Source organism: Podarcis cretensis (genome assembly GCF_951804945.1).
Source record: "Podarcis cretensis genome assembly, chromosome: 2".
In the NCBI taxonomy this organism is placed as follows: Eukaryota; Metazoa; Chordata; class Lepidosauria; order Squamata; family Lacertidae; genus Podarcis; species Podarcis cretensis.
The window spans coordinates 82,466,386-82,482,572 of NC_137171.1; the positions used below are offsets into that span (position 1 = coordinate 82,466,386).

Below are 16,187 nucleotides of genomic sequence, written 5' to 3' on the forward strand. Positions count from 1 at the left end.
GAAGAGGAATAGCTGAAAAATTGGTCTGATCCTGGAGGAGGCAAGAAAGGAACTGAAAAGTGAGCTAAACAAATTATATGACTGCCTGTTCTGGACAGTAGATGGAGACAACCCCTAGCTGTATACCTCCCTCATACTAAATGAGAATTATTAATTTAGTCACAATATGAGCTAGACCAGGGCCATGTGCTTCATTGAGACCACTCCAAAGCATAAAACTAGAGAAAAGCTTTAAGAAAATCTTGAGTACAACTACAGTTTTCTTAAACAGCCCAGAAGAAAAAGGATTCTTTTTATATGCATTTTATTAAAAACACAAATGTCAGGGCTATAAAGAGAAAAAGTAATACTCAGCATTTTATCCTATCTAAATATTGCACAAGATCACCAGACAAAAGCAGCTCTTTCGCGTAACATACGAACACCAAATCGCTGCCATTCTCGTTGATATATCCAGAGCTCCTGTGTTGTATCCAGGCAGGCTAGAACAGCACCCCCTTTCCATGCTATCAAACGAGGATCCATGTCCTACGATTAATGCAAAGGAAAAGAATGAGCAAGGTAAATGGTGTAAACTAAACCCCACAAACCCACTTACATTTGCTTTAAGAATGTTACTGTTTTTAACTGGGGCTACTGTGAGATGTTGTGCTCAGTGCTTAAAATCTTTACAATCCCAAATCAGCACAAAAGATACCATTTGCTTTTGTAGCATAAGAAGAATCGCTTTGTTGCTGCTGTTCTTAATGAATTTTAGGCAGAAGGGGATGGCCTTTAGTTTATTAGTCAAGCCCCTTGCACAAAAGAACCAATGCATGTTCTTCGCTATATACTACACTATTGGAATATACAAATAACATTCTGTACTGGCCAATACATTTAACTGCAATTTATAATTAACTAGAAGAGGATATGAGCTGCTGTAGCAAGTGTATTAACATAGACAGAGGAGGTGGCTACACCCACCTTTGATTCTAGCTCCACCCACCACTTCAGTCATGTGGCCCCTGACAGAAAAGAAAATATTTCCCAACCCTGACCTAAAAGTATGCCTAGATTCATACACAAGTACCTTTGGTCTTGTAATAACTTCTACGTTTTCAACAACTCTCCTGAAAGAAGGAGGCATTTTGTTGAGAATTCTGTGCTGAAGGAACTCTTGGGCTTTGTGGAACATCAGACCACCTCCTACAACCAGGATAGAACTGTACATTTTCTTTTTGGTATCGTCAGATGCTGAGAAATCAAAATCAAAATAAGTTTTATGTAAACTGTGAAGAATGAATTGAAACCATACAGCATTAGCTGTTAACATTAAAACAGATTGAACCAGGTAACTAAAGAAGAAATGGATGAGAGCGAGAGTAGATATTTAGTTCCTGCAAACTTATGAATCCTCCTTGTACTAGAATCTATCTTGGCCCAAAGTATTACTGTTAATAAACAAGTATATATAGTTTTCTTACCACAGCAATCAATACTGTGCAAGATTGCTTTGTCAAGGCCTAACGCTTTCCCTTCAAACTGAGATACAGCAGTTTTCCTGGACATGTGAGCTGTAAGGGGTTCTTCAGACTCATTTCCACCCATAATGCAGTCACCGTGAGAAGTGCCGATCTCGACTTCTGGAGGATAGAGATTTTCAGCAACGCTTGCAGATTGGCCACGCAGATCCCCCTCAAATCCACTAGGCTTGGAAATCGACTTCCTGTCGGCTGTTGCTTTCGCAGACTTTAAAAAGCAAAACAGGGCAGGTTATCATTTGAAAAGATCCAATTTTGTTAAATGCAAAACACATTCCACTGCATCTGCCAAAATAGGTGTGAGGAGTGTTGCAGCTAAAAACAGTCCCACATATCACACCTGACACTAAGGGACTGGGCGGCGAGTAAAGCCACACTGCTACTTCTGGCCTTTCGCCATATTATTTTCATATTCTTTAGCACAAACACCATATGCTCCCTTACCCAAGTCTTCCATTTCCAATGGCTCAGCACATTCCATACACAGTATACCATCATAGCGACCTTTGTGGAAGCAACTGCATGTGCCACCCAAACTATAGCCACCTGTAGGATCAGAGTGGTAGCTGAAGAAATACTACTGAAGTTTTGCTTTTATTATTTTGTAAAAAGCTTTTACATAACTAAGGTAATGACAATAAAATCAAGCATACCGGGTCATTCCATATCATGATCCATTTTTTTTAACCTCATGTCATCCAATTTTCTTAATATTTTGTACACTTGTTGAATAGTTTAAATCTAAAAGTTTAATTTTTTTATCACATCCTGTTTTTGAGTCATGATAATTGGAAATTTTAAAAATTTGACAATTTTGGCCATGTCTGACTACACAAAAACTGTAAAAGCTCAGTCCAGAATTAAGATATTTCAAAACTAAAAAATACCAATCTCTTCAGAACATTGTGGGCTTTAATATGATATGTCACATGATGGGCTTACTTTACATTTCAAAGTTAGGTTACAAAATTTTAAATTTTAAAAAGCGATTCAAAAAATTAATTTGATTTAAAATTTCCAAAGAAATTGTATTATTAAATATTTCTAAGATCTACCTGCAAAATTTCATCTTGTGATCTCAATGGGATCACATTTTTAACTAAATTATTTTGTAGATACATGTCTGCCTTATTGGGTTGTACTTAGGATAAATGGGTCTTCCTGGAGTAAAACATAATAGAACAAACAAGACTTCAAACTAGAATATCAGTTACTTCAGGCATTGCTTTAGAAAGTTATTCAATTAAAATGTATCTGAAAAGCTAGTCAGGCTTTTCTTTTAAAAATGTGTTCCCAAGCAGAGTGATAGCTTGCTGTTACACGATGGAATGCTTTGAAAGGATTCTTGTTAGTACTTCTTGTTAGTATGTACACACACACACTATGCCTGCCTTCAGACATAACCCTAAAGCAAAGATTAACTTTATAAAAGTCTGTCAGCCTTGAGCTCACTTGCTCTCATACAGAATGACTATGAAAACATCAGAAACTGCTACATCTGTTTTAAATGAACTGCTGTTTTGCATGCTGTCCAAACCCAAAAATTAGTTAAATTAGTTAAATTTTAACTATGCTTAGCTGGAACAAGCCAGCTTTATAAACTGTGGTTTGAAGTTGGCTTCCTACAATTAACTATAGCTGAGATTAACCACTGCTCATCCAGGTTCAAATGACAAAGCAAGCTGCTGTTCTAAAATGAAAGCAAAAGCTTCTGAACTCCTCTTTGCAGCCATGCCAGAGGTCTAAATGAACCCTTTATTAATTATTATTATTATTATTATTATTATTATTATTATTATTATTTTATTTTATTTTATTTTATTTTATTTTCTATACCACCCTTCAACCAATGATCACATGGCGGTTTACAACATTAGCATGAACCTTCTAGCTATTCTCCAAGAGGAAGGCTTTAATTAAGTATGATTAGATCTGTGCAGAAAAGTCTCCTAGGAAGAGAAAACAAGGAAAAAGACACACAACACACCTGCTCCTGCTTACTTTGTGTAGCTAAGAGATAATGTTCATCATGCGGATCCTCAGGATCACCTTGTGATCGTTGCTGCAAAGATGTCATTTTCTGCCCCACAATTCCAAACGTTGCTGGATAAAATAATGCCATGGGAGCCTAATCATGAGAGATGGGGAAGAGTTTAAAATTATCTTTACCATTTCATCAATGCTTGCTTGCACTTGCTTTCTAACAGAGCAATCAGTTTCAGAAGCAGATAAACATCTTGGGTGGTATCTAATGCACTTGTTCTGTTAGCAGAAGAATTTTTGCTTGCACAATGGAACTCTCCCCCTCTCACACCCTGCCCAAATCTGCTCTGGAAGGCTAGAGGAACAACTAGAACAGATTTAGGGTGTGTGCGGGGGGGGGGGGGGGGGGAGGAAGAAGTTATATTGTACAAACTTAAATCCTTCTGCTGATGTAACAAGTAACTTAGAGCTGCATAGGGTACAGCCCCATGTTCCAAACGATATGATACCTGTCAGCAGCATGTGTAGATAGAAACATACCGTATTTTTCGCTCTATAGGACGCACTTTTTCCCCTCCAAAAATTGAGGGGAAATGTGTGTGCGTCCTATGGAGCGAATGCAGGCTCCTTAGCTTCAGCGATAGCAACGCTAAGCCTCCGAAACGCAGAGGGAGCACTCCCTCCGTGTTCCAAAGGCTTCGTGTTGCTTTCGCTGAAGCCTGGAGAGTGAGAGGCGTTGGTTCGCACCGACCCCTCTCGCTCTCCAGGCTTCAGGGATAGCCGCGTGCAGCCCCTCCGGCAGGGAGAGGCTGCACGGGGCTATGGCTTCTTTAGCCCCGCAGCCTCTCCCGGGAGGGAGAGGTTGTGTGGGGCTAAAGAGGAAGTCAAAGCAGCCAGTGGGATCCTCTCCGGCAGGGAGAGGTTGCGCGCATCCTGTACGCTGCTCTTTGGGGCTGGGGGGGGGGGGAGATAAGATTATTTCTCTTGATTTCCCCCCCCTAAAAACTGGGTGCACCCTATGGTCCAGTGCGCCCTATGGAGCAAAAAATACGGTATATTAAGTTTATTTAATTCAACATTTAAGCATTTGAGCTAGTTACGCCACATCTGTATTTGCTGTGTATCTCCTGAATATCATAGCACTCAATGAGACTAGAAGAAGAGAAACATGCAGATTGAGCTGCTGAAAACTAATTAACACCCCACTATTTTTTATTGGGGCTGGGACGTGGGTGGCGCTGTGGGTTAAACCACAGAGCCTAGGACTTGCCGATCAGAAGGTCAGCGGTTCGAATCCCTGCGACGTGGTGAACTCCCGTTGCTCGGTCCCTGCTGCTGCCAACCTAGCAGTTTGAAAGCACGTCAAAGTGCAAGTAGATAAATAGGTACCACTCCGGCGGGAAAGTAAACAGTGTTTCCGTGTGCTGCTCTGCTTCACCAGAAGCAGCTTAGTCATGCTGGCCACATAACCCGGAAGCTGTACGCCGGCTCCCTCGGCCAATAAAGCGAGGTGAGCGCCGCAACCCCAGAGTTGGTCACGACTGGACCTAATGATCAGGGGTCCCTTTACCTTTACCTTTCATTGACTTCTGCACTTATAGTCCGCATCTACACCCCAGGGCATGTCTATCATAGGGCAGGATGCAACTAAGTTGTGTACACAGAATGCGGTCTGCATTCTTGCATTCTTCTACCCATGTCCTGCTAAATCTACCCTGGAGGGTTAGGAGAACCAAAATAACAGGTTTGGGGAGCACAGGGGGGGGGGGTGAGAGGAGGAAAAAGTCTCTTTCCACCTTATGTGCATGTATACCCCACCCAGTCTTTACCTGTAACTTTTCATCTCCCAAGCGCAACTGATACAGCAAAGCTGGAGAATCTGGGTGACGGACTTGAAACTCATGATCTTTTAGTCCAGATAAATCCTGATAAAAAAATATAGAAAAAGGTATTAATGCTTTAATGAACTTTCAAATCTTTCAAACTACACTGAGAAGAGATCAGCCACACATGAGAATTTTCAGTTTTCTCTCCACTGTTGGTAACTTCATAAACTCTATTACCATTAATTATACAGCTAAAAATCTGTAATGTCGCACTAGTTTGTGACCAAACATGGGCCTGGGAAACAACAAATCAGAAGTGTGGAGTTCCTTATCTAGGTATTTGAACTTACCTGGTCTAAATGGCAAAATGTTTCTTTTAAGTGCTGCAGGAGAAGGCAATCTGTCTTTTTAGCTAGTTGGCAGTCTCTGTAAGGGAACCCAGCTCGCTGCATAAGCCAATAAAAGCATCTTGACACATCAGAACCTCCATATGCAAGGCATAACCTAAAAAAAGCAGCAGCAGCCATTAGAAGACTTGCTTCTTTTCACCTGAATGTTACTGCCACTTTATAATAGTTACCTGGTGTTACGATGAGAAACACCGTCTTCGACACAGCAGACACTTGTCTTCTGATCCCCCACATCGACGACGCATGCACTACCTAAACCACTTCCAAAAGTAGCACAGACAGATTCCTGATGGACCACTATGCCTGAAAACAAAATGGCAGGAATACTGTTATATACACTGCTTTGCTACCCTATTCAGAAACATTACTCATATGCGCCCCACTACTGAACACTTCCCATAACATGCCCTCTTTTATATATATAAAACTCTGGGAAGTGTTTTAAACAAAAGAGAGGAAGAAATGTGTTTATTGCTACCCATGCGTTTCATAAATAGATCAACATGTCACCATGATAATATTTTCCAGCTTCCCTGTTTTAATATTTTTTAAAATCAGTGTTTCATGTCTCTGCATCTCCCAACCAACTTCAGTCTTTTAGACAGTGAGCTGAAAATTGCTGTTTGGAGCAGGACTCATCTGCCCAATGCAGTTGTTGGTGGGAGACAGCTGGGAGTGACTGTAGCAGAGGCTCTGGATCTCAGTAGTGTTACATCCAGTTGGGGCCTGTCCTATGGTGGAAACTAGATGACAATACCTCTGTAAGATACATAAGTAGATTAGATGGTTTTGACTCAGCAAACACAACTTTGTATTGACCAAACACTGAAGTAATTTCTTTAAAATTTGTCCATAGAGTTGCACATTACTAATTTCATGATATATGTTGCCAAAGACTGAACTATTTATTCACCTGGATGAGACATGGGTGGCAGTAAGAGCAAAAAAAACATTCTGGAAGTTTCATGATTCCAACTTAGAAACAAAAGGTACCTTCAAAACCCTTGCACTAAGCAGCTGACCACAGATGTTGCTTTATTACCTGAGAATCCCATCTTCATTAGGATCATATTTACTATTTCTTTCACATGCTGCTTGTTATAGATGTCTGGTATTAGCAAAATACACCGGTAATACTGAAAGAGAAAAGAACAAACTAGGATTCATTTTCCGGTCTGTTGGTCTTCATACAGTGGAACGGGTTCATGCCATGAGCTATCTAAATAATTTCAATTATTGAAGGAAGAGAAAATATTGGTTAAGAGCTAGGGCCAATTACATCATTGAAATGTTTTAATCCAGGGCATGGGGAAATCTAACAGCTTGGCTGTGAGGTGCCAAATTTCTTCCTGGATGTTGAACCAATTCTTGTAATGCAGTAGGGCTAATGGCAGGATTTTCATACTCTCTGGAGAATGCCAGAGTCTACATTCTCCCTTGGACAACCCACAAGGGAGGCCACAAAGTGGTGAGGATGTGGCCTGCACACACAGGTACTAACTAGCACAAGACCTTCCATCTGCACAACAGGACATCCTCTCCCTCTCCTGAAGCCAACCACAACCATTTGCTATAAATCTTAATAGGGAGGGAACCAGAATTCCTCTGGCTTTTCTTTAGTTTTGATACTCAGGCTTATATTTTGCATTTTACAAGCAGGTTTATTTTGGGGTCATTTGTTCTTCTACTGTTATTATCTGATTTGTTAACTTCCTTTGCGAAATCAGGTGGGGCAGAAGTATTTTCAAAAATAAAGGAATTAATTATAAACAACTAGAGATCACTTGGTAGGGAACTACAAGGTGAACACCACAGTTATAAACTAAGCACCTCCTTAACAGGGCCTTCTTGGTGGTTGCTCCCCATTTGTGGAATGCCCTCTCCTATGAGGTGTGTTGCTTTCTCTCATTAACTTTTAGGAGCAATTTAACAACATTCCTGTTTACCCAGGTACTTGATGGCTGAAAGACCTGTCCCTGAAAACCCTGAAATCAATTGTTTTGAGGGTAGGCAATTATTTTTAGGAGTTTTAAACTGTTTTCATTCTATTGTCTCAGTATTGATATGTTTGCCACCATGGGCTCCTTTAGAGAAAGGCCGGGATATTAATGAATTAATTAAACTCTTATTCTAAAGGTTTTTAAACAGAGTAGTGCATTAGATGATCCGATGGGAAGTATACATGGAAGAAGGTGCTACTAAGGAATGTAGGACCTAGACTGCCAAAGGCTTCAACAGTCAAACCCTTTTGCAGCAACAATGATGAAACGTTGACAGTCATAGTCATGAACAGATGAAGTCTGCCATAGCTCACCTTCAAATCCTTCAGAGGTATTTCTAAATACTTCTGTATTGCATGCGACCATATAACTTCAAGATCAGCTAGGACTGCAGTAAGGGAACCACTTGGCCCTGAGTGAAGGTTCAACTGCCCTCGATGAACAGGCCAATGAACATTGTAACAGTCCATAGGGTTAACATATAATGCCTGAAAAGAAGAATTGACTATATTTATCTCGTTCAAAGTTTAATTGTGAACACTTGGAATTTCTGTACATTTGCTAGTCAGTAACACTTTGACACAAAAAAGCATTCCAAAGCAAAGTGAAACATACAACACTGTTCAGCCTTTAGTGGTAACAGAAAACTAGCATTTTTTTTTTAAAAAAAGACAAAAACTTTTATTTATGCCATTTTAAGCTTTTATACACACACCATACAATATCCACTACTTATCACTTTTCTAAGACTTCTCAGTCCATCTCTCGGTGGCATTCTAGGGAAATCTTGATCTGCTGCATATCCTGATATTCCACCCATTATCATCTCAAGTCTTCCTTTTTTGATCTTATCTGCTGCCTCATAATAAAGTACCATATTTTTCGCCCTATAAGACGCACTTTTTCCCCTCCAAAAATTAAGGGGAAATGTGTGTGCGTCTTATGGGGCGAATGCAGGCTTTCCCTGAAGCCTGGAGAGCGAGGGGGGTCGGTGCGCACAGACCCCTCTCGCTCTCCAAGCTTCAGGAAGCTATCCACTAGCCGTGGGAGACCCAGCTCTCCCAAGGCTAGCGGAGACCTTGCCAGCACCCAGAAGCTTGGGGCGTGCTGAGCTCCGCACGCCCCAAGCTTTGGGATTAGCGCAGCGCTCCGCTAGCCCTGGGAGAGCCGCGCAGCTCTCCCACGGCTAGAGGAGACCTTGCCGGCACCCAGAAGCTTGGGGCGCACTGAGCTCCGCGCGCCCCAAGCTTTGGGATTAGCGTAGCGCTCCGCTAGACCTGGGAGAGCCGCGGGGCTCTCCCACAGCTAGGAGACCTTGCCAGCACCCAGAAGCTTGGGGCGTGCTGAGCTCCGCTCGCCCCAAGCTTCGGGATTAGCGCAGCGCTCCGCTAGCCCTGGGAGAGCCGCATGGCTCTCCCACAGCTAGCGGAGACCTTGCCAGCACCCAGAAGCTTGGGGCGTGCTGAGCTCCGCTCGCCCCAAGCTTCAGGATTAGCGCAGCACTCCGCTAGCCCTGGGAGAGCCGCGCGGCTCTCCCACGGCTAGCGGAGACCTTGCCGGCACCCAGAAGCTTGGGGCGCGCTGAGCTCCGCACGCCCCAAGCTTTGGGATTAGCGCAGCGCTCCGCTAGCCCTGGGAGAGCCGCGCAGCTCTCCCACGGCTAGAGGAGACCTTGCCGGCACCCAGAAGCTTGGGGCGCGCTGAGCTCCGCGCGCCCCAAGCTTTGGGATTAGCGCAGCGTTCCGCTAGCCCTGGGAGAGCCGCACGGCTCTCCCACGGCTAGCGGAGACCTTGCCAGCACCCAGAAGCTTGGGGCGTGCTGAGCTCCGCATGCCCCAAGCTTTGGGATTAGCGCAGCGCTCCGCTAGCCCTGGGAGAGCCGCGCAGCTCTCCCACGGCTAGCGGAGACCTTGCCGGCACCCAGAAGCTTGGGGCGCGCTGAGCTCAGCACGCCCTAAGCTTCGGGCTTAGTGCAGCGCACCTGGGGGGGAAATAAAAATTTTTTCCTTTATTTCCCCCCCAAAAAACTAGGTGCGTCCTATGGGGCGAAAAATACGGTATGAGGTCTGGAAAGGCAAAGCCCCCTCTTTCTCTTACATCTGTCAGATTTTTATATTTAATTCAGGGGTGTTTCCTCCTGCAAAATGAAGTTTGTCACATCTTTCTTCGACTGTTTGAAACAGTTTGGGCTATTTATCACCGGGCAATGTTTAAAATAAAGAGATCATCTTGGGCAAAACATTGCGACTACGGATTTTCTTCCTCACAAAGAATGGTTCATTCTAGTCCATTTTTCTAGACTTTTTAAAATTTCATTCCAGATTTTAACATTGTTATCCTGGAAAAGGTTTAAGTTCTTAGCGGAAATCCATATCCCCAAATATTTAACCTCCCCGCCCCTGCCCCCGGGTGATAGTCTCAAGTTTATCTTTTGCCTCCGAGTCTAGACTTTTTACTATCAATTTCCCTCCTTATTTATACAGAATCCTGCTAAGTTGCCAAATTTTGTTATAGTTTCTATTATCATTTGGACGCTTACTATCAGATTTTCCAACGTCAACACAATGTTGTCTGCAAAGGCTTTCACTTTGTACGCTCCCTGCCCAACCTTAATTTCTGTTGTTTCATCAATTTTTGTATTTCTCTAGTCAACACTTCTAACACTAGGATAAATAACAGTGACAACATAGGGCATCCTTGCCTTGTCCCTTTTTTAATGCTGCATTTTTCTGTAACATTACCATTTATTATTAAGCTTGCCCATTGCTCTGTATAAACTGCATTTTTCCCATTGGAAAATGCTGTTCCAAATGCCATATTCCCTGTAGAAAACTAGCAATTCTTTTTGCTGCTGTTCTTAAAATAAGACCATCATAAACACTGCATTTTGCCACACTGCCCTTGATGGCCTGTGTTCCAGAACCCATATTACAGCAGCAGTGAATGGAAAAAGCAGCTGCCTTGCATAGTCTTCAGTTCTATTTTCCCTGCATGAGTGGAGTGTCAACAGTTTTAGGTTGGAATGGCCGGTTTGGCCACACTGCCAGGGGCTGTAGAACGGAGAGCAACAGGTGCAGGGGGACTGAATTTTAGGGTTGCACAGGGGGCTGCTGAAATTTGAGAGCCCCAAGTCTGCCACTGGTGTCAATAGTAGAGGGGTGGCGGAGGAATCCTGACAGAGATGTTTTTCTTACCAGTTTAAAACACTAAAAAATCAATTGAAGACTGTTATAAAAACAGCTGGGACGCGGGTAGCGCTGTGGGTAAAACCTCAGCACCTAGGACTTGCCGATTGTCAGGTCGGTGGTTCGAATCCCCGTGGCGGGGTGCGCTCCCGTTGCTCGGTCCCAGCGCCTGTCAACCTAGCAGTTCAAAAGCACCCCTGGGTGCAAGTAGATAAATAGGGACCGCTTACTAGCGGGAAGGTAAACGGCGTTTCCGTGTGCTGCGCTGGTTCACCAGATGCAGCTTGTCACACTGGCCACGTGACCCGGAAGTGTCTTCGGACAGCGCTGGCCCCCGGCCTCTTAAGCGAGATGGGCGCGCAACCCCAGAGTCGGACACGGCTGGCCCGTAGGGGCAGGGGTACCTTTACCTTTTTATAAAAACAGCTTAAAAGTTAATATTTGATAGGTTACATATGAAAACGTATTACTGTGTTCCCATCTGCATTCAGTAATTTGGTTTCTTTCTCTCAGGCTTGTAAACAGCCACTTGCTTTGTGAGCATTAGGAATATCCTCAAGGCAACCCAGCAGGGATTTCTGTGTGAACTGCAAGATGATTGCTTCTTCTTTTTCAAACTTCAGGAGATCCATGTGCCACAAACAACTAATGTAAAAACTGTTTTTCCCAAATACATTTTTTAAAAAATACTTATGGTTGCTGAACTGTACATGAGATACAGGAGGAGAATTACTTTTAATGAAATGAGGCAAGGTGTTCCTACCTCTTCTCCAATGACATATTCGGGATGATGGGAAGTGTTTGTCCATTTTGTTCCAGAGCTATGATCTAAAATAGCAGGTCTCATCTGCCTATTGTAAGATCGGGCCTGAAATGGAAATTTGAAACAATGAATAGGGGGGAAATGGTCACACTTAAAATTAAACTATTTTTCAAAGTATCTTAAGAGCACAAACATGTGTAGTCATATGCTATATGAGTTGCTCAAAATTTATCGTAATTTATATCCCTCTGTTGAACTGCTATCCCTCTATTGAACTATTATACGACAAAAAATAGATTTCCAGAGGGAACACGGGAGATTGCCTTAGACACGCCCGCTAAGGCTAAGTTTTATCTAATCTGACTGGTGGTCAGCAACAAGGGCCTCAGTCTTTCACATCAGCTGCTTACCTGGTCTTGTTTAAATTTCAGATGCCACAGATTGGACTTGAGATCCTCTGAATGTCAAGACCAGGGCTATGGTCCATTCCTGCCTTTAAACTACAGTGGTACCTCTGGTTACGTACTTAATTCATTCCGGAGGTCCGTTCTTAACCTGAAACTGTTCTTAACCTGAAGCACCACTTTAGCTAATGGGGCCTCCCGCTGCTGCCGTGCCACTGCCACGCGATTTCTGTTCTCATCCTGAAGCAAAGTTCTTAACCCGAGGTATTATTTCTGCGTTAGAGGAGTCTGTAACCTGAAGCGTATGTAACCCGAGGTACCACTGTATTTTGAAGACTGGGGTAGTGTTCAAGTAAGGATTAGTCATAGTAGATCAAGTGAAATTAATGGACCTAACTTAGTCATGATCATTGATTTCAATGGGCCTACTCTGACTAAAACATAGTTGAATACTATCCTAGATTTATTAGTGCTGCTACAAGGCTTTTCACTGCTTTTACACCCCTCAAAAAGCAATTTCTATCAATCAGTTTATAAATGAGATACCTGATCAGGTGACACTGGTATACGTCTGGCACCATTTGACATCTTTTTGGACCATATTGCTTGGTCAACCATTTTAAGACCATTCTGTCTTTGTTCAGTACTTTCAGGTTTCTAAATAAAAGCAAACAATAAGTAACCGTCCTCTAAACATAGAAGTGGGTCTTTTGACTTTCTTAATGAAATTATTTTCAAAATACTTTTGCAAATATTTTAAAACTCATGTAAAATATCAAGGCACAATACATTCAATAAAACCTAAAACACCCTAAAAATATAAAATAATCATTAAAATAGCTCTCTAACCAATAAAATGTAAGCAGCTGCATAAGCATGTTGACATTCTCTCCCTCTGCCCCAAAAAGAAAGCTCAGAATCAAACATAGTCCTTTGCAAAACTGCTATGATTTTCTTTATATTGTCCATGGACTTTGCATTTTTAGAGACCACAAATGTTTGAGTAAGCTAATGCATTTCCCATTCAGATCCACAAAACAATACCTTTCCCACTCCTTGTTTAAAAAGTCATTTTTTAAAAATCTGCTGGCTCACTCATTTCGACAATATTTTCATTTTTCTTTACTTTTCCTTTGACTGTGATTTCATTGTCAGAAGCAGGTGATTTATCAATGAAGCCAGAAAAACTATACTTGCTACACTACTCTGCAGAAAATGCCTGTGTAAATTAAAGAACTGCTGGTGACCTTTGAATAAAAATAGATACCTATATATATATATATATATATATCTATATATATATAATATTACATTGTACATTCAATTTTTTTGTGCCAAACTGATATCTACATAAAAGAGAGTCCTGTGTGATGTGGTCCTCAGTGCTTGGTGCAAAAATCTGTCCCTCTTAAATCTCGTGCCATTTATAGCAAGTTTAATGCCATAGCCTGCATTAATTCCCATATGTAGCTGCTATAGATGATGCAAGACAAACGCATGTTATTACAGAGGCAAGCTGTTATCGTGCAACCCAAAGAAGTAAGGATGACTAGGAAAATTTAGCACACCAAAAAAACAATGTAGTTCAAGTGAAACAGTTCAATTTAACATAATACTCAAATTCTAAGACTTACATTGAGTCCTTCCCTTAGAAGCCAACTGTCTTTGTATGTGGGTTGCCCTTGCTGCTTGTGCCTTCTTGCAATGACGTGAGGAATGCCAATAGGAAGTGTGTCTGTAGCTCTTCCAATCCTTAAAGTCATTGAGCCAGGATGTATCACAACAATGAAGTTGCTCTGTATTTGCTAAAAATAGCAAAAGAGATAAATAAACAGGAACAGGAACCAGCAAAGCACAGTACTCGGTAGGTGCCCCAACATACAGTCTATGCCTCATTTTGAAAATCTGTATCTTTTTACACTTTGAGCTGCCATCAGCAAAATATAGCTATTAAGTTCTGTAACAGTGCTTTCCCCTCCCACAATGGACATTTACGTAAGCTTTTTTGCACATCTGGAATAGTGTTTTAGATGGACAATTGCTGTACAGTGGAACCTCAGGTTGCGAACGTGATCTGTGGGGGAGGCATGTTTGCGACCCGCAGCTCTGCGTCTGCGCCCACGCGGGTCGCAATTCCGTGCTTCTGTGCATGCGTGAGCATCGAAACACGGAAGTAACCCATTCCAGTACTTCCGGGTTCGATGCGGTGCGTAACCCAAAAACGCGGAACCTGAAGCGTCTGTAACCCGAGGTACCACTGTATTTGAAAAACTGACAGAAAGGGTGCATGCCTTGAGTGCACATCTGATGCAGACAATTTTATCAAAATATGTAATATGGAAATGCTAATATCATTTAGACATCCAGAGAACCCAAGGCTTGAACTCATTGCAACATGTAATAATGCAAAGCATGTCAGCCTCGTGCAACCTGTTTTCTGATAGGAGGAACACAGTATGAATGCTCTATGTATTAAATGATATTCCAGATCTCATTTGCAAACGACAAAACGACAACAAGGCAAACAGTCAACATCAGTAGACAGCATCAATAGTGAGCACCATCCATTATAGGAGAAGGCACTATAATATTACTATTAGAAACTATTGTGAACCTCTTTTCATAGGATGCTATAGGGGATATGTTCCTGCTGCGTGAAATTCATGTTAAATGCCCCTACACACTGAAACAGCATTAGCTTGCCCTAGGGGAAGGTACTTCACTTCTATAGCATTTTCATTACCAGCTCAAGGTTTTTCACACATCCTTGCTAAGGTGGCAATACAGCTGGCATATAAGTGAAGTGCTTTACAAATAAAATTAAAGATCAGTGAGTAAACTGCTGCTTGGAAATACTGTATAGGTGCAAATGAGATCTGCAATATCATTTAATACATGGAGCATTCCTACTGTGTTCCGCCTATCAGAAAAGAGGATGCACGAGGCTGACATGCTTTGCGTTATTCCATGTTGCAATGAGTTCAAGTCATTAAAATAAAAGGCAAGTGCAAGTATCCCATCGTGGGACACCTCTCTGAAGAAGGGGCGCAGCCCAGGGAAAGCTTCACCACTCGACTCCACCGGCCCTATGAAATCGGGCCTAGGCTCTTCCGCGGGGATCTCGCTGGGCAGAGGCTATTGCGAGCGAGGACGGAGGCGCAGAAGCCCCGTCCAGAGCGCCGTGCTTCCCGGGCCTCGCCGGCGCCAGAGCCGAGAGCGACCGCCCGAGGGCCACGGGAGGAGCCTCTCTGCCTAAGCCGGGGCTCACCTCCTGCAGGGACTCCGGCACGGCGGCAGGCACGATGGGCCTCTTGGCGCCGCGCTGCTCCTTCTCCTTGTCGCGCTCCTTGTCCTTCCCATTCTCCGCCGCCGCCGCTTCCCCTTTCTCCGCCTGGGTCATACCCGACCCCGACCCGCTTCCTCCGCGGGTCGCTCGAATGAGGCAGCGGGAGGCTCCGGGGAGGCGGAGGCCGCTTCTTCTCCGCCCCGAAAAGGCTGCGACCAGGAAGCTGGCGCCCGACCCCTTCCTCCGCCTCCAGCCGCCCGGCGGCGGGTGTGGCGCAGAGACAAGGCCCAGGCGGAAGTGAGCGGCCGCCGCAAGACGGCCTGAGTCGCGTCTTAGGGCTTCAGCTGAGCTTCCCGATATGTACTAACTTCTTCCCCTCCTGCCTTGCTGTGTTTTTTTTTTTTAATAGGCGAGGCATGGGCGTAGCCATTGGGGTGCATCGCCCCCCATCAAGTAAATAAATAAAAATACTTAATTGACCTATTGCATCGCAGATAAATCGATTCTGCCTCCCCCTCCCCTCCCAAATAAATAAATCCTGTCTAGGTCCCTGTGGCAAGGGGAATGGCAAAGGCACTCAGGGAGAGCAAGTGGGATTATCTCTTGGCCCTAGGCACCCAGAAAGCTGTCATACTTCACACTAGCCACCAGGGCCCGTCCAAGATGTTTGGGCGCCTGAGGTGGACTCCAAAATGGTGCTCCTCATCCCACCAGGGAAGGTTTATGTTAAGGATAAGGGGGCAGGTGGCGCTGTGGGTTACACCACAGAGCCTAGGATTTGCCGATCAGAAGGTTGGCGGTTTGAAT

At 43.5% G+C, this 16,187-nt stretch overlaps 1 protein-coding gene across 1 annotated transcript; it reads right to left on the reverse strand.

Moving 5' to 3' along the window:
• Positions 1-287: 287 nt before the first annotated feature.
• Positions 288-15,761, reverse strand: ACTR8 (actin related protein 8). The gene is made up of 13 exons (XM_079965046.1): positions 15,363-15,761; positions 13,729-13,899; positions 12,641-12,751; positions 11,691-11,795; positions 8,057-8,230; positions 6,785-6,878; positions 5,913-6,045; positions 5,683-5,836; positions 5,336-5,431; positions 3,511-3,651; positions 1,467-1,731; positions 1,073-1,236; positions 288-528 (listed from the first exon to the last, which is right to left on the reverse strand). The coding sequence occupies exons 1-13, from the start codon at positions 15,492-15,494 to the stop codon at positions 385-387; spliced, it is 1,884 nt and encodes a 627-aa protein (XP_079821172.1). The 5' UTR covers positions 15,495-15,761; the 3' UTR covers positions 288-384.
• Positions 15,762-16,187: the final 426 nt, after the last annotated feature.